General features: G+C 41.9%; 1 protein-coding gene across 6 annotated transcripts in view; it reads left to right on the top strand.

Moving 5' to 3' along the window:
* Positions 1 to 27,068, top strand: part of Dnaaf9 (dynein axonemal assembly factor 9) — a 134,741-nt gene that overhangs the window by 19,707 nt on the left and 87,966 nt on the right. For 5 of the 6 annotated variants that reach the window (XM_039105694.2, XM_017591986.3, XM_063284380.1 and 2 more), the window contains exons 4-10: positions 3,078 to 3,202; positions 4,631 to 4,727; positions 6,927 to 7,033; positions 10,684 to 10,761; positions 17,368 to 17,466; positions 23,209 to 23,264; positions 24,721 to 24,856. In XM_039105694.2, the coding sequence (XP_038961622.1) occupies positions 3,078 to 3,202; positions 4,631 to 4,727; positions 6,927 to 7,033; positions 10,684 to 10,761; positions 17,368 to 17,466; positions 23,209 to 23,264; positions 24,721 to 24,856 (698 nt within the window). Of the gene's footprint in view, positions 1 to 3,071; positions 3,203 to 4,630; positions 4,728 to 6,926; positions 7,034 to 10,683; positions 10,762 to 17,367; positions 17,467 to 23,208; positions 23,265 to 24,720; positions 24,857 to 27,068 lie in introns of those variants that run through there. The other variant, XM_039105696.2, reaches the window with a different exon arrangement.

The following is a 27,068-nucleotide window of genomic DNA, read 5'->3' as shown; positions in this document are numbered from 1 at the left end:
CACCATCAATTATTCAATTTACTTTTTGTTTGTTTGTTTCAGATTTTGATTTTAAATTTCTTGGCCAGGCAATGTGTTTCAAGCCTTTTAATCCCAGGACTTGGGAGGCAGAGGCCGGTGCATCTCTGTGCAGTTAAGGCTTGCCTGGTCTACATAGTAGATTCCAAGACAGGGCTATAGAAAGACCCTTCCTTGAATAAAATAAAATAACATTTCTTTCAGGGGTCTGGGGAGATGGCTCAATGGTTAAGAGAACTGGCTGTTCCTCCAGAGGACTGGAGCCAATTCCTTATGCCTAGACGACTACTCACAACTGTCTGCAGCTTGAGTCGGAGGGGATCAGACCTCCTCTCCTGGCCTGTCTGCAGCTACCAGGCATACACGTGATATCTAGTCATATATGCAAGCACAGTACCCATGTGAATAAAATAAGATAAAAAAAATGAAGTATAAAATAAAATACCTTCTCTTACATGTAGTGGTTTGGAAACAATTTATTCTGGAAGTGTCCAGTCACTGCACATTTCAGTGCAGCCATGTTTGCAAGGACATTTCAGTACTAAAAATAAGGAGTGTGTTTAAATTCCCAAAGAGGTGCTCTTATCCTGTCATTTGGCACAGGAGATACTCAGTAAAATACTAAGCATTTTGCTCCAAATTATTAAAGTCAGTTTTAGATCCTTATAGTTAGAAAGCTAAGATTAACAGATTTGTGCTTCTAACTTTAGGATTTTGAGGCTGGGTTTCACTCTGCAGTCCTGGCTGTCCTGGAACTTGTTGTGTAGACCACACTGACATCACACTCACAGATAGAGCTCAGAGATGCCTCTGAGTGCTGTGGTGAACGATGTGGGCCACCACAGCCCACATGCTTCCTCCCGCCTTAGCCTCCCTGTTCGTAAAAAGGCCAGCGTGAGGTACTTACTTTTCAAAGGTAGTTTTTAAAACATTTTACATGATTTTAAATTTATTTTAATTTATTGAGACAGGTTCCCTTTATGTAGCTCTGGCTATCCTGGAACAAGCTGTGTAGACCAGGCTGGCCTCAAACTCACCGAATTCTGTGATTAAAAGCTCATGCTAGCATACTGGCCAACCTTCCCATCTCATCTTGTCCCCTCCTCCTCTTTCTCTTCCTAGTCCTCCTCCTCCTTCCTTCTCCTTCTGCTGCTGCTGCCTTTTTAAGTTTAATTTTGTTTTTGATATAGGGTGTTTCTGTTTAAATCAGAGTGGCATCCTTGAGCTCGTGCTAGGGTCTCAAGCACATACCATCATGCCCAGCTTCATATTCTCTTTGTTCCTTCTCTCCTCCGAACTGAAACTCACTGTGTACGTAGACCATGCTGCTCTCAGACTCACAGAGATCTGGCTTCCTCTGCCTCCCCAGTGCTTGGATTAAATGATTAAAGACACCACACTTGACCATATTTTCTTCTTTTATTATCTGACTGTTTACTCTGTTAGATATCAGAGCACTTTGAGAGTATGAAATGTGTGATTAGATTTAGCTAGCAGTTGTTATGATACATCTGTTTTGGGATCCTGAAACTTTAAGTTATATTCAGACTATGTGTGGTGTGTACACTGCCGCCCCACTTTTCAGGTGTCATAAAATGTCTCCCTTAGCAGGAAGTCTACAGTTGATTTAGGACAGGGATCTGAGGGCTCTGGGACTTGAGGAAGCCCAGTGCTGAGACATGAGAGAGAGAGAGACTCTTTTCTTCTCTTTGCACTTTTCCTCTCCACCAGTTCCTAGCGTGGCCTTGTTAGAGAGAGGCCTTGTGGCTCTGCCATGGGAGATCCATTGAGCAGAGCCCATTTTTCTTTTGGAATTATGACTGCGTTCATTTTTCGCACTCAGGCTACTTTAATATTTCTGCCCCATACCATTTCCCATTTCATGGCTCTTGAATCTGCCTGGGTTTCCTTCCAGCCTCCGCCTGTGCACAGAGCTCACTGCTGTACACAGCGACTGTCCTAAGACTGACATGTGACGTCCAGGTTCACAGTTGCTCGGAGCCAAGTGAACCTCTGGCCATGAACTTGAAATACTGGATTTAGTGCTGAGTCCCTGCCATGATTGGTGCTATTTCTTGATTGAATAGCCATGTTATTTCCGTTTGATACTTATCTCCTCATTGATAGTGCATTGTGAAGCCAGCTGTGGTGATGCTTCCAGCATTTAGGAGGCAAAGACAGGAGGATTGCTGAGAATTCAAGGCCAGCCTGGTCTGCACAGTGAATTCCAGGTCATCGAGGGCTAGATAGTCATAAAAAGAGAAAACAAAAAACAAAAAACAAAAAAAAAAAACAAAACAAAACAAAAAAAAAACAGGCCTGGTGCCACAGCTCTGAAATCATAGCTGCTTAAGAGGCTAAGGCAGGAAGATTGCAAGTTCAATGCCTCCCTGAGCTATATATTGAGTTCAGGGCCAGTTGAAGAAACTTAGTGAGACCCTGTCTTAAAAAAGTGAAATGGCGGGGTTGGGGATTTAGCTCAGTGGTAGAGCGCTTGCCTAGCAAGTGCAAGGCCCTGGGTTCGGTCCCCAGCTCCGAAAAAAAAAAAAAAAAAAGTGAAATGGTGACAGACAGACTGCTTGCTGAGCATGTGTGAACCTAGGCTCCATGTTCAGTAATACAGCCAGTGTGTCGTCAGTCAGCAAATAAGCAACATGGCCAAGACTGGTACCACAGCCCTGACTCTTGAACTTTGCAGTGTACTCTTTCAGGAGTGAACTCTGATCTTTTGACTTATTTTGGGCTTACACTGTCATATTTAGAAGGCCACCATAGGAGGAGCATTGCAGAGGCAATAGAAAACCCTTACTGTCCACACCTGACTATTGCTTGATTAAATAATTACCCATTATACTTTTGTTACATTGTTTCTGAAATAGCTGTATGTTTTGTTTTGGGAGTTTTATTTGTTTGTTTCTTTGTTTGTTTGTCATACTAGAAATGAACCCAGGGCCTGGTCATGCAAACTCTGAATTGCTGAAGTACAATTAAGTGGAATTACTAATTTTCTGAAGGAAAAGCCTCTGACAGTTTTGTGTTTTGCCCTTTTCTTCTTGCAGATGTGATCATGTTGATTAAATCAGACAGTGTCCATCTGTACTGTAATCCTGTCAACTACCGCTATCTCTTGCCTTACGTGGCACATTGGAGAAACCTGCATTTCCATTGCATGACGGAAAATGAGGTGAGGAGAGAAGACAGGATAAGTACTTCACTCAGGAAAGTGTTTGTTTGGAACAGAAGCCTTTAAAAAAAAAATTACAGATCCAGTGTCTTGAGTATGCTTACACAAAAGTGAATATTCAAGTAGAAAGCTTTCTGTCTGTGTGAGGCTTTTGGTTGTTACCTGAGGGAGACAGCAGAAGCTTTCACTGGTTTCTGTGCCCACCCTCCTGTCCTCCCTCTCCTTCTTCCAAAGGTCCTGAGTCTCCATCTGTCTCCAGGACGACTAACTGCTCAGAGACTGCCCTTACAGGCTTTCCAGCTTGCAGCCTGAGCAGCTGTAAATGTTGCTCAACACAAACTCACAGGCTTACTTAAATAGTTATGGGCTCTTACTTTATCTTTTATTTTTATTTTTATTTTATTTATTTATTCTGTTTGAGACAGGGTCTCATTGTGCAGCCTTGACTGGCCTGTAGTTCAGACATCTGCCTACCTCTGCCTCCCACGTGCTGGGATTGAAGGGACATTCCACTAGCCTGGGGGACTATTATTCTGTTTAATGTATAAGTTGAATAGGCAATTTTTGAGTAAGTCTAAACTTTATAGATGACAGAGTTGGATTACAGTGTCAAAAGACCTGTCATGCCTGTGAAGGTTAGAGTTGTCCTAAACTTTATGACATTTCTGTCTGGATTTCATGGTGTCTATTTCTATTTCTGTTTCCCTTTCGGTCCTTTTGAAGAATATGGCTAGAAAGCAAATTGGGGTTTTGTGCCTGTAATGAATGTCATGGCAGTTTCTACCCAATGTTGATTACGAACATTTCTTTCCATGTGGTTATTGGGGACACTTGGAGGAATAGGTTTTTTTTTTTTTTTTGGAGCTGGGGACTGAACCCAGGGCCTTGTGCTTGCTAGGCAAGCGCTCTACCACTGAGCTAAATCCCCAACCCTGGAGGAATAGGTTTTATCTCTTCCATTTAAGCCTCAATCTATTTTGATTTTTGTTTATGAGATGCAGAAATAGAGACTATTTTTTTTTCCCTTTTCTTTTTTTTCGGAGCTGGGGACCGAACCCAGGGCCTTGTGCTTGCTAGGCAAGCGCTCTACCACTGAGCTAAATCCCCAACCCTGAGACTATTTTTGACCAACAAATTGTTCCCTAGTTGGGAACAATTCTTTATAAATGCCATGTAAGACAGTCTCTGAGGCTGGCAGTGGTAGCTCATGCCTTTAATCTCAGCACTTAGGAAGCAGAGGTAGGTGGATCTCTATGAGTTTAAGGCCAACCTGGTCTACAGAGTGAGTTCCAGGACAGCCAGGGCTGTTACACAGAGACACCTTGTGTGTGGTGGGAGTGGGAGTGGGGTGGATACAGCCCCTGAGAATATACAGAGATAATGTGAACTTTAAATGATGTATCTCATTTTTCTCTTAATTTCCCTTAGTATGAAGATGAGGAAGCAGCAGAAGAATTTAAGATTTCCAGCTTTGTGGACATGGTTCGAGACTGTAGTAGAATTGGCATTCCTTATAGCTCCCAAGGTGAGTATCTGACAGCAAGCCATTTAAGAACCTTGCTTGGAGTTAGAGAAAGGACTGAAGGAGCTGAAGGGGTTTGCAACCCTATAGGAAGAACAATAATATCAACCAACCAGACCCCCCAGAGCTCCCAGAGAATAAACCACCAACCAAAGAGTACACATGGAGGGACCCATGGCTCCAGCCACATATGTAGCAGAGGATGGCCCTCTGCTACAATGAGAGTCATCAATGAGAGGAGAGGCCCTTGGCCCTGTGAAGGCTCAGTGCCCCCATATAGGGGAATGCCAGGGCAGGGAGATGGGAGGGAGTGGGTAGATGAGAACACTCTCAAAGAGGCAGGGGGAGGGGGAAGGGATAGGGGGATTCCAGATGGGAAATCAGGAAAGGGGATAACATTTGAAATGTAAGTAAAAAAAAAAAAAAATCCAATAAAAAAATGGAAAAAAAAAAAACCTTGCTTGGGGCTGGAGAGATGGTTCAGAGATTAAGAGTGCTGGGTGCTCTTCCAGAGGTCCTGAGTTCAATTCCCAGCAACCACAAGGTGGCTCATAACCATTTACAATAATATCTGGTGTCCTCTTCTGGTATGTAGGCATACATGCATGCAGTACATTGTATACATAATAAATAAACAAACCTTTTTTATTTTTTTCTTCTTTTTTCTTCGGAGCTGGAGACTGAACCACTGAGCTAAATCCCCAACCCCACCTTTTTTATTTTTAAAGAGAACATTACTTGCTTGGATGTATGAGGATTGACTGTTCCTCTTTCCTGGTATATATTTGGCTGGAAAACGAATTGACCCATTTTCACTAAGGAAAAGGATCAACCAGAATGAAATTTAGGGACTCTCATATGAGCTCCTTGTTCATAACTATGAAGTTACCACAACAACATAAGCTACCTGTGGTCAAGGAGGACTGCTGAGGGATTTAGCATGATTAACATCTAGTCTGTATTATTTATTACTTATAGATATGATGTGTCTTCATAATAGAAAATTGTAATTTTAATAGCTATTTTAAAAATAGGCTTATGGGGCTGGAGAGATAGCTAAAGGAATGTACTGGTCTTTCAGAGGACCTGAGTTGGGTTCTCAACAGCCATATCAGGCAGTTCACAACTACTTGTAACTCCAGGTCCAGGGGATCTAACTTCATGGGTTCCCTCACACATACATATACATAATTAAAGTAAAAGAAATCTTTTTGCCAGGATGGTGGCATACACCTTTAATCCCACTCAGCACTTGGGAGGCAGAAGTAAATGGTCCTCCATAAGGGTGAGGCTGAATATGGTCTACATATTGAGTTCCAGGCCAGCCAAGCTACATAGAGACCCTGTCTCAAACAAACAAGCAGAAAGGCAAACAAAAATGTTTACACTAGCAGTTCTCAACCTGTGGGTTGTGACCCCTTTGGAGGTTGTATGTCCTACATTTCAGAAATTTATATTGCCATTCACAACAGTAGCAAAAGTACAGTTATGAAGTAGCAACAAAATAAGTGTATGGTTAGAGATCACTATAACCTGAGGAGCCTCCAAATATCTGAAAAGGGGTTGCAATATTAAGAAGGTTGAGAATCACTGATTTACAGGAAATTTCAATGTAGAATACAGGGGGAAATCAACAAGTTTATCATTGCTAATATTGTAAGGAAGAGTCCCTGAATATTGAAATTATTGTTACAAAAATAACACCTGTTTTTGTTTTGTTTTGATACAGGGTCTCATAGTGTAGCTGCCCCTGACTATGTAGACAAGGCTGCCCTCAAATGCCAGAGACCCACCTGCCTCTGTCTCCCAGGTGCCGCTATGAAAGGCAAAAGCCATTACACCTGGCTGAAAAAGAAACCTTTGGTTTTGTAGTTTTCCCTCGGGGAAGTCTTCTTTAGATAGAATAGCCAACTTTTGGTCTGTTAATAAACATACTCACTAAATGGCACAAATCAACTGTAGAAGAATACTATTTACTTTTTACAAAAACCAAAGTGTAAACATGCTGTAGAGAAATCTGAATTTATAATACTTGCTTGTGATTTTAATTTTTCTTGATTTCACTTTATATTTTTAGTTTCAATATCTAACCCTCTTACTGTCCTGGTAAATCTATAAGAAATGGGTCCTGTCTAACCACATGAGATTGGGTTCAGCTGTCCAGGATGGTATTTGATGAGTATTGGTGTGTGATTCTTCTAGGTCACTTACAGATATTTGATATGTTTGTGGTAGAGAAGTGGCCAATTGTACAGGCCTTTGCACTTGAAGGCATTGGAGGAGATGGATTTTTTACCATGAAGTATGAGGTATGTGTGAAAACTAGTATGTCTGAGTCTCGTCACAAGCGAATGTGCATCAAACAAATGAACCAACCCAAGAGCTCACCGTGTAGACCAGGCTGGCCTGGAACTCCCAGAGGTCTATCTGCCTCTGCTTCCCAAGTGCTGGGATTAAGGGTGTATGTCATGCCTGGCTTTGAGTGAGGTGGAGCGTGCACAGTGTTTTTATTTCTTACTTCTTGCATCTTGGAGATGGCCAATAAATATCTGTTGAGAGAGGTTAATGAGTGAGAGCAAGTCTGGAAAACGAGTCCTCAGTGCAGGTTAGGGAGGATGGCCTGGTATGTTAACCCAGTGACTGAAGGCATCCATTTGTTTCTGTCTGATGTGACCTGACTCAACAGAAAACCAGGCAGGCAAGGCATTGTCATGCTATGGGGACATCCTGTTGAATAGTACCTTTGGAAGCAAGTCAGAGGACTAACAGCCTGAGGAATACACAGGGACTTGCCTAGCAGACCACCATACTCTTCTAATGGCTCTGTAGATTTCACCTTTCTATCCAGTAGGAGTATTATAGTTACAGTGTGAAAATCAGGCTTTGGGAGTTTCCCTTGAAGTGTAGAGTAATTCCCAAGGAAGTTGGAGGGAATCAGGCCATAGCCTGTAAAATAGGAAACTATTTTACAATAATGGTTATATTTGTTCTTACTTAATTGTCTGAACTATGCATATGTAGAGTGCCTTCTTTACCACACGCGCGCGCGCGCGCGCACACACACACACACACACACGTGATTTAATTCATACAATTAAATCTCTGGGGTAGGTACTGTTTTTTGTTTCTCTTATGGAGGGGTCAAAAAAATATTCCCAAAGACACAGAGTTAGTGAGTAAGTGACTGGTTGGGAAGACATCCCCTCACTGAGGTGATGACTTTCTTTGGGGTATGGCCATATGCTAAGGTAGTCTATAAATAGCTGAAGCTCCCCTCCTAGTAGTTAAAGACATCTGAGCCAGTCATCAGGCCATCAGAGTTTAGAAGGACATTGGGAGACAAAATCTACAGAACAAACTACTCCACACATTAAGTAACTTAGAAAGGCAAAAGAGGAAAACTGATGGGGGACAGAGGGAAGTGGAGGAGTCATGAGATGGAGGCAAAGGAAGAATACTTGGGAAAATAGCAAAAAATTATTAATTACATTCTAAGTGTGGTGGCCCTTGCCTGTAACTGAGAGAAAGAAGTAGGAGGATCCTGAATGAGGGCAGTGTAGGTTACAAAGTGAAACCTTGTCTCAAAACACACACACACACACACACACACACACACACACACACACACACACACACACGAGATAGAATCTAACTGTGAAACCCAACCAGGCATGGAACTAGTGATCTTCCTGCCTCAGTTTGCCTGGGATTATAGGCATCAGGGTCAGAACAGCAAACGCTAAATTAGAGTAATGAGAGTAAACAATGAACCCAGGTTTGCTCGCATACAGACAAACATCAGCTCTTCAGCTGAAAGGTGGAAATGATGCTTAAGAAAAAGATGCAAGGGGGCTGGAGAGATGGCTCAGCGGTTAAGAGCACTGACTGCTCTTCCAGAGGTCCTGAGTTCAATTCCCGGCAACCACATGGTGGCTCACATCCATCTATAATCAGGTCTGGTGCCCTCTTCTGGCCTGCAGGTGCATACATGCAGGCAGAAAGCTGTATGATGTATACATAATAAATAAATAAATGTTTAAAAAAAAAAAAAGATGCAAGACTAGGGTGTAACTTAAGCTAGTAGAATGCTTACCTAACTTGCACAAACCATAGAACTGTGTGTGGTGGCACTAGGGAGATGGTGGTTCAGAAATTCAGGGTCATCCCTGGCTGTGTAGAGTTCCAAGCCAGTCTGGGGTACATGAGACCCTGTATCAAAAACAAAACAACAACAAAAACACAAGAGAAAGATTTAGCAGACTGTACAAAGTGTACATCTGTAATCCCAAGAGTTGGGAGTCAGAAGTAGGAGGGTTGCAGGTGTGGTGCTCATATTTTTCATCAACGTGACAAAATTCCTGATTGATAGAAACAACTGAGGGAGGAAAGGTTTATTGGGCCTGGGTTTCCATAGATTTCAGTCCAGAATCTTTGGCTCATGGTGAGAACATCCTAGCAATGGTATTGTGTGGCAGTGACTGATTAGCTCATGGCACAGAGAAGCAGAGATGAGAAAGGGTCTGGAATCAAGGTGTAACCTTCAAAAGTGTGTACACAGTGACTTCCTTTGTTCCTTCCTCCCTCCCTTCCTCCCTTCCTCCCCTCCTCCCTCCCTTCCTTCCTTGTAGACTTTACCTCCTGAAGTTTCCACCACCTTCCAAAATGTGTTCAGCATATTCAAACTGTAACAGCAATTGCATGGGCTGCATAGAGAGACCTTATCTTGAAAAACAAAATAAAACAAGATAAAAGTATCACAGACCGCAGCACAGAGCATGCAAACATAGATACGCATGCTCTTCACATAGTAAAGTCTCAGTAGGCTGGGGAAAGCCGCAGGGTTTACTTGGATCGCAGAGGTGATTTGTCTTCTTCGCTCTGAACATTTGATAGCGCTGACTTTAGGAGAAGGGAAGTGCAGAAGAAACGTGATGCAGAGAGGCTAGGAGTGCCACAGGCACTGTACTGCAGAGGCAAGGATGTAGCAGTGGTGGCACTGCTGGGCAGCCCTGGAGTAAGCAGACTGAGTGGGACTGTGGAAGTTCAGGATTGAATTGCTCATCCCAGTACTCCAAAGGTAGAGGGGCAGATCTATGAGTTCAAGGCCAGCCAAGGATACAGAAAGCTCTAAGCCAGTCAAGCTCATGGAGTGAGACAGACCCTGTCTCAAAAAAAAAGCAAAGCAAAGATAACTCGAGTGAAACAATGGAGCAGCTTCTACACCTGGTGGGGTAGAGTGTACTTTACCTTGGAGAAATAATATTTGTATGATTTTGGTATTATAAATGGCTGATAGGTATGTAGAGATAAAGTGTGGGGGCGATGATAGAGAAGACTGCATCTTTGCATAGGTTAATACTTGTAAATTGATAAGAAATAGACATCTCTATATAAGTAATATAAATCTAGACATAAGCAACAAAAAGGAAAAAAGCTCTAAGTAGTTTTTGAATGAGACTACACTTGATCTTAGCCAGAAGGCCTAGAAGTGATGCATGAGACTGATACACTTTCCAGAAGGATTCAAGTTTTTTATTGTAAGCCTTTTGTACTGTTCGATTTTTTTAAAAAGTTACAAGTATGTATTATTTTAATTAAAATTACAAAGAAAAAACATATTGTGCATATGTATAATGTGTATGTGCCATCATTAAATGTAATCATGATATATTGAGGATTCTGAAAATAATTTTCTTAAATGAGAAAGCAGTTATTAATTTCATAGGGTCAAATAAGATTAATAAAATTGTGGTTTATTCTAATAGAATTAATAAAGCATTGGTTTAATAATAAATACAGTTAACAAAATTAATAATTTAAAAATAATATAATAACTTTTCAGTTTATTGTTCTAGTAAGAGTATTTATACCAAGACAGTAATTTTGAGTGTCAGAAGATAGGTAATCGGCCATACTAGTGATTGACTTAATGACTTCAGTGTTTTGCCCTTCGTTGCAGTTGCAGGACGTGAGTTTGAATCTATGGAATGTCTACAGCAGAATGGATCCTATGTCTCTGGAGAACATGCTTTCAAAAGTAAGGAGCCAAAGTGTATTCAGAATAATTATGTTAAACTGTCCTAGCAAATTATCCACCAAAGGCATTTAGTTTGAAGAAATGCAGGGTACTTCTTAATTGCTTTAATCAGAGAGTGGGTTAGATTGTTCTGGACTCTTACAAAAGAGAAAACCTGGGAGAGTTGAGGCTTTTCTAAGGAAATCCTCCTGAGGTAGCTGTTTGACCTGACTTTTTGGTTCTTTTTCCCTCGGGGAAGGAATTGTGCTGGACTTTAGTAAAAACAATGCAGAGGTTGTCTTGTAACATGAAAGACCAAGATGACAAATTGCTTAAAGAGATCAGAGGTTGAAACAGAGGTAGCAAACTTGTCCTGTTGCCTAGACTGTAATATTTAAACATCCTGCCTAGGTCCTTGCTGGTTCTCAGCACAAAAGCTATTCTAGATAGTCTTTACTGGTGTGTCTGTGCTTTCCAGCAGTCTTGTTTACAAAAATGTGTCCCACCCTAGAATGTAATTTTCCAACTCTGGAGTCCTTAATTGTTCATCTGGGCGTGGTAGTGCATGCCTTTTCTCCCAGCTCTGGAAGCACGGGCTGCTAGAGCTCTAAGTTCAAGGCCAGCCCTGACTAAATAATGAGTCCCAGACTAGCCCCGACTACACAGAGACCCTGCTTCAAAAGAAGTAAACAAAGGCAACAAGCAAACAAAATGTTGCGGGGCCAGTGAGATGGTTCAGCAAGAAGAGCACTTGTTGCCAAGCCTGAGGACCTGCGCTTGCTCTCCGACATCCACAAAGGAGAGAACCAGTCTCACAGAATTGTCCTCTAACCTATAAAATACATAAATAAATGGCCATAGTTTATCATTATTCTCTGTGTCACTTACACTTTGTACTAACCATTTAGAATAGAGTAGATTAGGTTTACTGTCATTTATATTACACACACACACACACACAAGAACACACACACACACACACACACACACACACACACATATATATATATATATATATATATATAGAGAGAGAGAGAGAGAGAGAGAGAGAGAGAGAGAAGTAATTAGAAAGAGTCCCTAAGATAAAGAAAATTAGAACCTGGCTTCTTCTCTGCACCCCCACCCCCTTTCTCGAGCATTGCCAGTGATTACATCATCATCTGGACATTTTGCTGTAGCCAACCATTTCTTTATAGCGAGTGCCTGTGTGTTTAAGTGGCAAGTTTAGAGGCCACAGTTTAGTTTCATTCTACTGTGGGCACTGTTTCTAGTTCCTCTGGGCAGAAGGAAATAAAAGTTAAAAGAATAAAAAAAAAGGAAGATAGATATTTTTTATTAAATTTATTTATTTATTCACTTTATTTTCCAGCATCAGCTCCCCTCTCCTCCCAGTACCCTTCATGCAGATCCTCCCCCCATTCCTCTCCCCTTCTCCTTTGAAAAGGGGGAACCCTCCTCTAGATAGCATTTCCCCTACTACCACTTCCTCTCCCACTGAGGCCAGACAAAGCAGTCCAGTTAGGGGAACGGAATTCACAGACAGACAGGCAACCGGTTCAGGGACAGCCTCCACTCCTGTGCAGAGTATATAGGTCTAGCTCTTGTATTGTAGGGTTGTGGGGTCCTGTGTCCCCTCTGTCCCAGGGCACAGCTGCTGGGGAGGCAGGACTCCGGGAGTTGACCTTGCTTACTAATCATACAGTGGCCGGGCTTGCGCTATAGGGCAGCTTCAGGACAATGTTCCAGGGGTTGGGAAGTGTGGTCTGAGGTGGGGGACAGCCAAAGCTGGCTTGGGAGTCCCGGGGACTGTGACAAGGCTGGGGCTGTCAGGTTCTCAGATACCCAGCTCAGAGTGGGGGCCTGCGGGCTGGATCTAGCCTGGGGCTGGGGGTAGTGGTGGTGGTGGTGAACTCTGGCTGTTCCTGATGGGATAAGTCCCTGGTTTGACTTTGGTGGGCTTAAGCTTGGCTTGATGGTGACCATGGCTGGGAACGCAGAGAGGCTCTACAGGAGATTAGACGGTGGTTCTGTAGGCAAAGGCCTTCTCCATTGCTCCCCATGGTGGATCCTGATGAAAAGAGACAGTCCATGGTTTTAAAGCATTTATTGTCCTGGCAGAAAGTGAATGTGTAAAACCATACCCCACTTCTCAGGTTAGGTCTCAGATTAAATACCTTTTGCTGGGTGGAGTGTCTGGGAAGGAAAACTTCTTGGCTAAGCCTCCAGGCCTTTAGGTACCTCATTAAAAGGAGAGCCTATGTAACCACAGGTCACATCTTGTACATGTGGAGGGGCCTGGGGCATCACTCATACGTGACTGATGGCCACACATCTATGAGGGACTGTGGCTAGAGACGGGCCTGCTACCCGGGAACAGGTGAAGCGCCTTCCTTCCCTTCAGGGCTTTCAGAGTTTAAAGCCTTAGTTCAACCAGGAACCAGGCTGCCCATATTGCATGTCTTTGGTTGGTAGTTCAGTCTCTGGGAGTCCCCAAGGATACAGATTACTTTGTTGGTCTTTTTATGGAGTCCCTATCCTTTTTGGGTCCCGCAATCCTTACCCCAACTCATCCATTAGACTCTCCGAGTTCTGTCTAATGTTTGGCTGTGGGTCTCTGCATCTCCATTGGTTGCTGTGTGGATCCTCTCAGAGGACAGTTATGTAGTCTTCTGTCTGTAAGCATAACAGAGTAGTATCTTTAGTAGTGTCAGGGACTGGTTCTTGCCCATGGGATGGGTCTCAAGTTGGGCAGTCATTGGTTGGTCATTCCTTCAGTCTCTACTCTATCCTTTTCCACACATCTTGTAGGCAGGACACATTTTGGGTAGAAGGCTTTGTGGGTGGGTTGCTGTCCTTGTCCCTCCACTGGGAGTCCTGCCTGACTACAGGAAGTGGCTACTTCAGGATCCATATCCCCTACTGCTGGGAGTCTCAGCTAGAGTCACCCCCTTAAGCCTCCTCTAGGGCCTTTCCCCATCCCAGGTCTCTGGCACATCCTAGAGATGCCTCTTTTCCACCCATTTCCATTCTCTCTCCCTGCTCTCCCCACATCTGATCATCCTCTCAGCCTGCTCCCCTCCCCTACCCAGTTCCCTCCCTTCCTCCACCTCTGATAGCTATTTTATTTCCCCTTCTGAGAAGGATTCAGCCGTCCCCCCTTGGGCCCTCCTTGTTATTTGGCTTCTTTGGGTCTATGGATTATAGTGTGCTTACCCTGTACTTTATATGCTATACTGCACTTATAAGTTAGTACATGCCCTCTTGGGTCTGGTTACCTCACTCAGGGTCATATTTTCTAGTTCCATCATCCATTTGCCTGCAAAGTTCATGATATCTTTGTTTTTAATAGCTGAATAGTATTCCATTGTGTAAACAAACCACATTTTCTATATGCATTCTTCAGTTGAGGGACATCTAGGTTGTTTCCAGTTTCTGGCTATTACAAATAAAGCTGCTATGAACGTAGTTGGGCAAGTGTCCTTGTAGGGTGGTGGAGCACCTTTGGGGTATTTGCCCAGGAGTAGTATAGCTGGGACTTGAGGTAGAAAAATTGACAATATTCTGAGAGCTGCCAATTTGATTTCCAAAGTGGTTATATAAGTTTGAACGTCCACCAGCAATGAAAGAGTGCTCCCCTTGCTCCACGTTCTCCCCAGCATGTGAAGTCACTTGAGTTTTTGACCTGTAGCCATTCTTATGGGTGTGAGGTGGAATATCAGAGTAGTTTAATTTGCAATTCCCAATGACTGAGAATGTTATATATATTGAAAATGCACAGCGATACTTGTCCTTAAAACTCCTGGCACTTGGAAGGCAGGTCACTGTGAGTTTGAGGCAGCTTGGTTTCAGAGTGAGTTCCAGGCCATCTAGGACTACATAATGATACCCTTTCTTAAAATTAAAAAAAAAAAAAAGGATGAGAAAGAAGAGGAGGTGGAGGAGAAGGTAGAAGAGGAGGGAGAAGAGGAAGAGATAAAAACAAAAAGTTATTTTATGTCCCAGAGAAACTTTCTCCAGAATGGTCAGTGCTGAAACAGAGGCCCCTCCCCTCTTTATCAAACACAAACAAAAGCAGCAAATGCTTTGGCAATCATAACAGACAAAAAAGTAAGTTCAGGCTGGTTCAGATTTCTTTATTACAAGAACTAAAAACAACAACAAAAGAAAAACAAAACAAAAAACAAAAGAACAATAAATATCACTATATCCTGCCCCACAAGTATAACTCCAGAATGTCAGATTGTGAAGCAGTAAATGTTTTGAACATCCATTACTGAGGTCAGTGTTTCTCAGGCAGTTACTATCATGTGGGTTCTGAGAGTCGAACTAAACTCTGGTCCTCTAAAAAGACATGCTTTTAACCCATGAGCCCTAGAATTTGTTCCTCCAGTTTCTATTTGCGGAATAGCTTGAGGGGATTGGCATTAGTTCTGGGAGCACTCTTTTGACTCCACTTGGTTCTGACATGTCTTTTATTTAAAAGATTTTTAATTATTACTTCTATTTTACTAGGGGTTATGGGTTTGTTTATTTCATCTTGAGTTAATTTTGGTAGGTCATTTCTTCCGTGAAATTCATCCATTTCATTTAGGTTTTCCAGTTTGGTTGAACATAGATTTAAAAATTGTTTGGATCCATCGGTATCTGTTGTAAGGTTTCCATTCTCATACTAATTTTGTTCATTTGGATCTTCTCTTTCTTCCTTTGGTAGCTTTGGTTACAGGTTTGTTGATCTTGTTGATGTTTTCAAAAGAACCACCTTCTGATTCTTTATGGTCTTGTTATTTCTCTTTTATTTGGTTTGACTTGGCTTTGGGATTTGTGAGATACGGTCTCGCTGTGTAGCCCGGCTGTCCTGGAGCTCACTCTGTAGATCAGGCTGGCCTCCAACTCAGATCCACCTGCCTCTGCTTCCTCCTATGCGCTAGGTGAATTTCTTGTCATTTTGGATTTTTGTTTAAGGCAGGGTCATATTTTATAAGTGAATTATACTAAAACCTTAAGGTACTGTTCTAGAGCTAGTTAAAGAAAGGTTAGTCCTACCCTAACGTGTTAACCAAGAGCATGGAAAGAAGCAGCGTGTAACCATTTGTGAAGTTAGCTAGGCCAGGACCGTAGCTCCTTCAGGTCACTTCACTAAAAACAACCGTGTTTGGTGTGTGGGAAGCAGACCCACCAAACAGAAGCACCTCAAGAAGAAGTAACTGAAAAATTGAAAACTACAGATAATTAGCTTTTTGAGTGTGTATAATTTGAGTTCATAGATTTAAACATTTGATAAGTTTGTATACACTTTGCCAACACTGTAACCTTTGGTGGTACTCATATTGGTTTATTTTTGGGTAGTAGTTTATACATCTTTTTAACCTGATAGCCACAGTCCTTGAAATTTCCTCACCAGTTACTGTAAGATGTTCCCTGTCCATGTTCTGTAAATTTCCTGGCCTAGACATAGAACTGATCTCTTCTCTAACTGCTGGTTACTTTGAGTGGGAACAGAATTTCATCAGGACAATGAGTTAGGGATGTTCACTGTGCTGTGTGATCCTATCTGTAGACCTCTTTAGCAGCTAGCGTTCCCTTGGTTGTTCATGTTAACTATGTGCAGGGCATAGGATTTGGGGGGTGGATAGGATTGCAGGGTGGTTAAGGATTGCTGTTCCTCCATAGATCCCAGGTTCCCAACACACACATGGCAGCTTACAGCAGTTGGGAACTTTAGTTCCAGGGGAAGCTCAGGACTTCTTCTGACCTCCTTGAGCACCAGGAATGCATGTAATATCTATACATACATGGAAGCAAAACACTCATACTCATAAAACAAAAATAAACAAATCTTTTAAAAAGATAAAAAGGATGTAGATACCAAGAAGGGTATTTTTAGGCAATTTTGTCTTGGTATAAGCATTGTAAAATATGATTACATAAACTTAAGTGAAACAGTGCATGGTATATGCTGTCATATGTCTGGTCTGTCATTAACCAAAACATCTAGTGAGAAATGGTATCTGCATATAATCCCAGTATTCAGGAGGCTGAGGCAGGAGGATAATGAATTTGAGGTCATCGTGGACTATATAGTAAGATGCTATTCCAACCTTTCCCCCAAATTCCCACATCTGTGATTATCATGAATTATATATATATACATATATATATGTATATATATATGTATATATATGCATCTTATACATGTATACAAACATATCAATAGGTAGCTGAGGTGGATGAAGGAGAAGATAGATAGCCATAAGCAGAACATTCTAGTGAAAGCCAGCCATCTTTACCCATGCACTTGGAGGCAGAGGCAGGCCAGCTTGGTCTACAGAGATAGCTCCAAGCCAGCTAGTGCTGCAAAGTGAAGCACTGTCTAAAACATAGAAAATAAAAGAGAGAATATTATCAACATAGAACTTTACCTGTGTCCATGGGCAGTCAATGTCTGTCCCCACTCCCCAGGGAACTACTGCCAACCTACTTTGTCTGCAAAGATGTTCCTTTCCTGGATATTTTCTTTTCAAAAGTAATAAGTAATCCATGTATATAATGGCCTAGTATTTCAGGTGAATTCATGGTTCTTGCTCTCTAATGTACCTCTTGTATGACACTTTGTTTGCTTTAAAATAGGACCTGGCTGTGTTTGAGCATCAGTGGACAAGCTTCTTTGCTAATTTTGACATAGAAATCCCTTTCCTACTGGAACTTTCAGAATCTCAGGCGGGTGAGGTATGTAAGTAAAGTCATAAAGAGAATGAAAAATGGTAAATTTATTATTGTTACACTATTATTTTTATTGTTGTTTCATTATTGTGGTCGCTATATGACCCTGACTGGCCTGGAACTTAAAGGCATACACGTGCCTCTGCCCTTCCAAGTGGTAGGGTAAAAGTCATGTACGACTATACCTGACCTACTAATATTTTTTTGAGATTCACCACTGTAGAGGTTTATTTTGGTTATCATTTCTATAAGCCACATTGTATATGTCATAAAAGAAATTCCCTCCTATTTCTATAAAAAAAACAAGTATATTCAAGGCTCTGGTTTCAATTCCCTACACCCTCAAAATATTTTTCTTACGCCAACTTCTCTATTAGAAGGATATTCACCTTCAGCATGGTGGTGTCCCCAACCAGTAGTTATGTCAAGTGCTAGTTAGTACTTATGTACCTCTGAATACTAGTTGATCCCCGGGGTTACAAGTGTATGCTGTCCTTCCAAGCCCACATTGGTAGTGAGTTACCAGTTACCAGTTCAAGCTAGGCATCTTCATGACTAAACTGAACTGTCTATTTTGAAAACCAGGGAACAGAATAGTCACAAAAACTATTCAACAGGAAGACTCAGAAGAGCCATCTTGAGCTTGCCTTTGAGCCTCTCTGGGGTTTAACTATTACTATGCTGTTCTTCACTGTACCACAGTGGCATAGAACATGCCCCCACCTGACCTTTGGGAGTTGATCTGGAGCATTTTACACACACACACACGCACACACACGCACTCTCTATATAATGTTATATATTGCTGCTCCTATTCTTGAATACCTTAATAGTTAGGAGAGAGTCTTACCTGTCTGTTTTTACCTTTCTCTGGTGCTCTGCATTCCTCTGTATGGACCAGTCTTCTGCTTAGCATCTTCCTCCTGTGAGGATGTCCTTTAATGTTGTTTGTTATTAAGTCTTATGATACTAAATTCTTTCAACTTCAACGTATACAAGGGAACATAATAGAGAAACAGTCTTCTCCACTGTTTGTTGGAGACAGGGTTTCACTGTGTAGTCTGGGCTGGCCTTGAACTCATCTACCTCCCAAGTGCTGGGATAATAGATAATATATTGGGTATCTTACTATTGCCATGAAGACACCTTGACCCAGGAAACTGAGAGAAGAAAGAGTTTACTGGGGCTTACAGTTCCAGAGGATAGATAGTCCATAACCATCATGGTGGGGAGCTTAGCAACAGGCAGGGCATACCACTGGGTATACCACTGGGCATACCACTGAGTATACCACTGGGTATACCACTGAGTATACCACTGAGTATACCACTGGGCATACCACTGAGTATACCACTGGGCATACCACTGAGTATACCACTGAGTCCACCACTGGGTATACCACTGAGTATACCACTGGGTATACCACTGAGTATACCACTGAGTATACCACTGGGCATACCACTGAGTATACCACTGAGTCCACCACTGGGCATACCACTGAGTATACCACTGGGTATACCACTGAGTATACCACTGAGTATACCACTGGGCATACCACTGAGTATACCACTGAGTCCACCACTGGGCATACCACTGAGTATACCACTGAGTATACCACTGAGTCCACCACTGGGCATACCACTGGGCCGCAGCTGAGCACTCACATCTGAGTCAGAGACTGGGAACGGTGTGGGGTTTTGAAACCTCAAAGCCCACTCCCAGTGACACACCCCCCAGTAAGGCTACACCACCTAGTTCCTCACAAATAATCCTACTAGCTGGGGTCCAAATATTCGAGTATATGAGCCAATAGGGTCATTCTCATTTGAACCACCACAGTAGAATCACCACTCCTAGTTGCAACAACTTTTCCAAAAGCTGTTTTTGCAATATATAGGCAAAATTCTATAGATTCTAGGTTAATGGTTTTTTTTTCCTTTCAGTACTCAAATGATGTTGCTCCATTATCTACTTATTCACATTGTTTTTGATGATAAGACTTCTTTTCTCAATCTTTGTTCTGTGGACATAGGTCTTTTTTCCTCTGACACATTTTAAGATTTCTCTTTCTTTTTTTAAAAAATCATAATTTAATTACCATTTCTTTCTTTCCTTTCTTCCCTCCCTCCAAACCCTTCCATATACCCTTCCCCACTCTCATTTAAACTCATGGCCTTTTTTATTTTTTTACTAATTGTTATCGCAGGCTTGTATGTATGTATATATGTATGTATGTGTATGTATGTATACATACACATATATACACACGTATACATACATATATATATTCCTATACATAACCTGTTCAGTACATATAAACCTGTATGTATGTCTTCAGAGCTGATCATTTGTCATGGGACAACCAATTAGTGTGCTTTTCTCTGGGGAAGGCTACCTCTCCTGTCCCCAGCTGTCCTCAGTTACCTGTAATTTTTCATGTGGAGTTGAGGCCTCATGGGTTTTTCTCTGTCCTGTTTGTCATATTTATTGGTGTCATCCTTGTCCAGCTCGCATTTGGCAGTCATGATGATGAGGCTTCATGGGTGCATCTTCTGATGTTAGCAGGTGACACAGTCTCACAGCAAACTCCCTGATCTTCTTGCTCTTTCAGTTTTTCTGTCCCCTTCGGCAGTGTTCCCTGAGCCTATGGGTGGGAGGGAGCATTTTTAAATGTATCTACTGGGATGGGAGACTCTAGTTCTTACTGTGCTTGCATGGGTTCATTAAGATCTGTCTGTATGCAGTTTTCATCATGTTTCTTCTAAAGATTTATTTTATATATATGTATGTGTGCTTGCTTGTCTGGATACACACTGTGTGCACATATAAGTACCAGAAGAACATGTTGGAGCCCTGGAGCTGGAGTTACAGATAGTCGTTAGCTTCATGTTTCTGTGCTTTGCTTTTCTTGGCTTTCTACCTCAGCAGAGTCTCAATTTTCATCAGGTTTGCAAAGCTTTTGTCTGTTATTCAAATGTCATTTCTGCTTCCCATTTCCCTTCTTTCCTTTGTGGACTCCAAGTAAATCAAAGTGTAGTTCTTTTATCTACATTTTACTAATGCCATTTAAAAATTTTATTCTTTTTCCCCTATACTAGTGTAGTTCTAAGAGAGAAAGACCTGGTGAAGGGCTTACATGGTGTTCAGTCCTAGCACTAAGGACAAAATGTCACTCTTGTCTCCTGCACCTTCACCCCTCTCACCACCCCTCCCATAACAGTGGGGCAGAAACCACCCGTTCTGTTTGAGTGTTAAAGATGAGTGATAACACGCAGTTCTTACGTCCTCTTGTGCCTCTCATTAAAGAGCTGTGGAGTCATTGCCAGTGAGCTTTTTCACTTGACAGGAATTCTGACGGGTGTGGAAGCACATCACCACAAAGTAAACCCAGGACATTCTGGAGCTCTCCAGATGGGTTCCTTGGGAGCTTTTTCATTTTCCCTACAGTTCACAGTAGGCCATAGTACGGGTTCACCTCTACTCTTGCAGGTGTGTGTGTTTAGGTTGTTTTTAATATCTTGCCATTGCAACAGCACTGCTAAGTATGTCTCTCTCTCTCTCTCTCTCTCTCTCTCTCTCTCTCTCTCTCTCTCTTTCTCTCTCTCTCTCTCTCTGTGTGTGTGTGTGTGTGTGTGTGTGTGTGTGTGTGCGCGCGCGCGTGCGTGCGTGCGCGCCAGTGGGCATTTTCTGTGTCAAACGGTAACCTATTGCCAAATTCCTTGAAAATGTCCTGATTTGCATTCCACCAGCCATATAGGTTGTATGTGGCTTCACACTTTGACTAGAATATTTAGTTTCATGTTGAGTATTTTCAGTCTTGGGGCTACAGAGACTGCCCAGTGGCTAAGAGCATTTACTACTCTTGCTGAGGCCCAGAGTTTAGTTCTCAGTTCTCACCTGAATGGCTCTGCTATCCATGGGCACCTGCATTCATGTACACACAAGTGCATAATTAAAAATAAATCTCCTGGGTGTGACAGTGCACGCCTTTAACCCCAGAGCAGTTGGGTCTCTGGGGTTTTTATCCAGCCAGAGCTACATAGTAAGAACCTTCAAAAACAAAACTTCATGTGCTGGCATGCTTGTAATCCCTGCTCTTTGAAGGTAGAAATAAAAGAATCAGAAGTTCAAGGCAGACCTTGATCCCATGATGCATCTGAAGCTATCCTTTTGATACTTTGTCTCGAAAGAAATTCTAACTAAATTAAAGAATTCTTAATATATATTTTGAGTATTTCTTCTATGTTTATTACAATTGCATTATTTATGTCTGTTTCCTTTTTGCCATGAAAATACATTTGTATATATGTGTGGTGTATTCTGCATACATATGTGTGTACTCTTGCATGTAGAAGCTAAAAGTAAATGTCAGGTAATTTCCTTGATTGTGCTCCCTCTTATTTTTTTAAGATTTATTTATTTTTATTTTATGTGTGTTTTTGCCTACATATATGTCTGTGCATCACATGTGCCTTGGTGCCTTCCCAGATCAGAAGAGGGTGTTAGATCCCCTGGAACTGGAGTTATAGATGGTTGTGAGCCACTGTGTATATACTGGGATTTGAACCTGGGTCCTCTGCAAAAATAACTCCTGAGTCATCCCCACATTAATAATCTTGATATAGAAGATTCAGTAACAGTATATATATTTTAGAACAAATAATAAACTGCAGTATAATCTGTAATAGTCTACGGATATGATAAAAAAAGATTTGGAGAAAATTTATCAAAATGTTAACAGTTTTTACTTATGTGTGATTTATTTTATTCTGCAAAGAAGAAATATTGACTATTTGAAAAAACACAAGATATATTACTTGAAGGCACTGGAATTCCCTTTTGAAAGTTTGAACCTTTGAGCATGAGATATAGTATGGTAAACATACCCTGTATGGTAACTTTTGGTTAAGTTTAGCCTAATATGTCATCCAAAGCCAAGAATCAATTTTTTGTTTTCCTATGAAAAGTTTATCATTATACTTCCATGTGCTGTAATTCCCCTGATTACTGATTTAAATTAGCATATTATAATTATGTTTAAAGTTATTGGAATTTAGGGACATTTAACAGAAAAGAAGAGTCAGGTAAATTAGTGATTTGAACTGTAAATACTGATTGGCCAGAGTTCTTTTTTTTGTTTTGTTTTGTTTTTTTTTTAAAACATTTATTTTTATTTAATGTGCATGAGTACACTGTAGCTGTCTTCAGACACACCAGAAGAGGGTATCAGATCTCATTACACATGGTTGTGAGCCACCATGTGGTTGCTGGGAATTGAACTCAGGACCTCTGGAAGAGCAGTCAGTGCTCTTAACCGCTGAGCCATCTCTCCAGCCCCAGAGTTCTTTTCTGTAGTTAAAAACTATGTATTTGAATGGGTCTGCTTTATGTTTCTTTGCCTTTTGCATCCATTTCCTTCCTTCCTTCCTTCCTTCCTTCCTTCCTTCCTTCCTTCCTTCCTTCCTTTCCTTCCTTCCTTCCCTTCCTTCCTTCCTTCCTTCCTTCCTTCCTTCCTTCCTTCCGTCCCTTCCCTCCTCCTCTTCTTCCTCTTCCTCCTCCTCTTCTTCCTCCTCCTCCTCCCTCTTCTTTTTGGCTGTTTTTTGTTTCACTGCTATACTCCCAAGTTCATGATTTTATCTACATTATCTTTCCGTTACATACTACTCATTCTCTTGACATATACATGTAGGTGAAAGCTTTATTGTTTTTAATACTGTTATCTTACACCATATATTGGCTTCCTTTTAGCCATTCAGAAGCTACTTCAGTCATGGAATGATCTCCAGCCATGTTACTGAAAACAGGTATGTTTCCTGGGAAGGAGGTGCCAGTCATGAGAGAGAAAACAAGGCTGTTGAAGATGGATGGGGAGCATGGAAGTTCAGGATGTGCGCTGACTACAGATACAGCATGAGAAGTCAGTTTTGCCAGGCAATGGTGGCATATGCCTTTAGACCCAGCACTTGGGAGGCAGAGGCAGGCAGATCTCTGTGAGTTTAAGAGCAGTCTGGTCTACAGAGTGAGTTTTAGGACAGCTAGGGCTATACTGAGAAACCCTGTCTCAAAAAAAAAAAAAAAAAAGAAAGAAAGAAAAGAAAAGAAAATTCGTATTTGCAATGCATTTGTTTTGGTGCTTTGTACTTTTGTATTTGCTTTATTTTTCTGTATTCTTATAGTAAAATGGCTTTTAAAATATTACAGATAATCCGTCTCAACCTAAAGAAAGGAACTTTTATTTTATACCTAGCTCAGGAAAGCAAAACTATAGACAGGGAACAGCAGAATTGGGGTGAAGGTGGGACTGTAAAATGAATTAAGGTAAGTACCTAGCACCTTGCAAAAGACGGGAGGACTAAGGGTTTCTGAGTAGTTCCTTTTCAGCTTTGTCATGTTCAGCAGGAGTTTTCTTTGGTGGGCAGAGGAGGCAGCTAATCCCTCTGTTTTTCCCCAAGTCCTAACCAGTCTAATAGACAAAGCACTTTTCTGGGTTTCAGACACATCCTTTTCTGTTTAAAGCATAGCTTAGCTTGAACTAAGGCTCAGAAGAAAAGTGAGTAGCATTCATTTGATTTGCGAGATGCGCTATGTGGAGTTTTCTTGGTGGCTCTTAGAAAAGCTCTCTTGACTAAACTGGCTGAAAGGATTGGTCATGGAATGAGCAGGAGGTGGAGGTCTAGTTGATGGAGAGGAAAAGACCACCAGGGCTGGCAGTGGGTGTGTGGGAGGTAGTGTGTGGGGAGGTAGTGTGTGGGAGGTGGTGTGTGGGAGGTGTGTGAAAGGGACACCATTAGTGTCCTTCTCTCCTCCTGCCCTCCTGAAAGGGACTTAGAAGTTGGTTGCTGCTCTGTTGTCTGTTGGATCTGAGTAGTCCAACTGCTGTGATTCTCTAAAAGCTGGATTTCTGTTAAAATTTTACCTGATGAATATCGGGGTATCATCATTATATTATTGAGAGCAGACTCTTGTAACTGGTTCCTCAAAAAGGAGGTCAGGCGGGAAAGCATAAACTTAGCAGGGCTGTGGTTACACACACACACACACACACACACACACACACACGCACGCACGCACGCACGCACGCACGCGCACACGCGCACACACACACGGTCACTAGGAGGAGTCAGAGACATCGGACTTCCTTTCTAAGCCAGCCAGGCACATTACATAGGTTGGATTTGTCCCATCCTGTGGTTACGCCACTCAGAAAAGCCTGAGCTCAGTCATGGACCTTGTCTGACCACATTTGCCTTGCTGTTCCAGCCCTCATCGGCAGCCTTTTGTTCTCTTTGGTACCCACTCCACTCGAGACAACCTGAGAACTGGCAGCTTTAACTTCCCTTCTGAGGGGCACCTGGTGCGCAACACTGGCCCTGCAGGGAGCATTGCTAAACACATGGTGAGTGGCCGGGCTGTCTGGCGTCTGATTAATTTTACTATCTAGTAACAAGAAAGACAGTCTGAAGGAGGCCCAATCCCTACACCTGGGATTAAAATAACATTTTTATAATATTTCTGTGTTTTTTAATAGAAACCAAAATTGTCATTACAGTTTTACAAATAAAAGGGACCATTACACTCAAATATAGGACTCTAATTATTGTCAAAGTCCACACTGTCTTAATAGAATTTTAAATATTTTCAATGTTTCTAATGAAGTATTTTTTATAATATTGCAGGATATTAGGAAAGCTAGAATAGTAGGTGTTAGTTATTCTTTAATTAAGATTTTTGAGAACACAAGCAGATATGGGTTAGCATTTCTGGGCTGAAAACTTGAAAGCCTTGGGCCACCTCCAAGCTAGCTAGATTAGCGATCTACCAGAATGTATGTCCTGTAGCATGATGTAGCATGATTGTCCTGTCCCAATTAGCATCAACTGTCAACGTGATACATCCTACAATCACCTCAAAATAGAGTCTCTGTTGAGTAATTGACTATTTTTATCAGACACATGGACAGGTATCTGAGGGATTGTCTTGATTCTGAATTGGGGCTGGAGGCCCAGCCCTCCTACTGTGACAGTACCTTTTCCTGGAGAAAGGAGGATCTTGAGCTAAGCATGAGCCTGGGAGCAAGCCAGAGAGGGGGTGAGCCCCAGTGTGCTCAGTGCTTTCTGTCTCAGGTTCCTGCCTTGACTTCCTTCAATGGCAGGCTGTGACCTGGAAGTATAAGCAGGTAAATCTTTTCCCCCACAGTGGCGTTTAGTCTGAGTTTTTTTCATAGCAACAGAGATGAAATTAGAAATTGTTGGGATATACAGGAAGTGCTAGAGAAGAGGCATTTCTACATGATGTTACTTGTTGACTTCAGGTATTAAATCCGAAGTAGAGACTTGTACAGTGTGACTTGTATATCTCATATTTAAAAACCGGGATACCTATACTTTCCCTTTACCCACTAAGTTCAACTAAATTCCCTGGACATTTGATAGATGGGCTTATAAATCCAGAACCAAAGCAATGACACCGAGTTTAAGTTTTCTGGCTCCTTAATCATTCATGCGTGTGTTGGCTACTAGGAAATGTGCTCAGCTATTCAGAGAACCAGAAGACAGAGGCTCACAAAATTAAAAACTTGTAGATAAAAACTGCTATACAATACTGTTGCAGGTAAATTTCCTCTTGGGGAAACATAATTAGCATCAAAATACAAATAGTACCAGGACAGTCCACACAATACCACAGAGAAATATCATCCCCACCCTGCCAGAAAGGATGTGGGGAGGGCTAGGCACCCTCCGTCCGGAACTAGAGTGGATGCTGTTCTACCCAACTCTCCTTGGGATAATCTCAGAGTCTTGACACCACTCATTAATTACAAGTAGCCTCTCTTTTGGGCAGGATCCCAGAGGACCAATCAAGAATCATGTCTTTTTGGGCTGACAGAAAGCTCAGTGGTTAAGAGCACTAGCTGCTCTTAAAGAGGACCTAGGTTTGATTCCCAGCACCCACATGGTAGCTCACAACCATTCGTAATTCTAGTTCCAAGGAATCTGATGTCCCAATCTTAAGGCACAAGGCATGCAAGTGGTACACAGACATACATACATGAAAAAATACATATGAAATTAAAAAAAAAGAATTATGAGCCTGAACTGTTAAATAAACAAACAAATGGTTCTTGGATCCTTCAGAGAAGTAAGATGTCAGGACCAGCTCAGACCCCTCCGATGGAAATGGTGATGAAATCCTGGGCTCTGAGTATGGACCCCTATAGCTGAGGAACTCATAGAGGATGCAGTTGTAGAGGAAGCACCACATTTTCATGGGTTTAATTTCTATAAGTCTAATGGACTCTCATGGTAATCAGCCAACAAAACACTCCTCAGAGAGGAGGGGGCAGGTGGACAAAGTCATTATAGTGTGAGAAGAGTAGTAATAAAGGCCTCATCTCCAAAATAAAAGATCTTACCACAGTCCCAGTCCACTCAGAAGAAAGGCATACTTGCTGGGCAGTGGTGTTGTATGCCTTTAATTTCAGCACTCGGGAGGCAGAGGAAGGCTGATCTTTGAGTTCAAGACCTGCCTGTTCTACAGAGCCAGTTCCAGGACAGCCAGGGTACACAGAGAAACCCTGTGTTGAGAAACAAAACAAAGCAAAAAAAAAA

Source organism: Rattus norvegicus, chromosome 3 (genome assembly GCF_036323735.1).
Source record: "Rattus norvegicus strain BN/NHsdMcwi chromosome 3, GRCr8, whole genome shotgun sequence".
NCBI lineage: Eukaryota > Metazoa > Chordata > Mammalia > Rodentia > Muridae > Rattus > Rattus norvegicus.
This window is presented reverse-complemented; position numbering and strand designations above follow the sequence as displayed.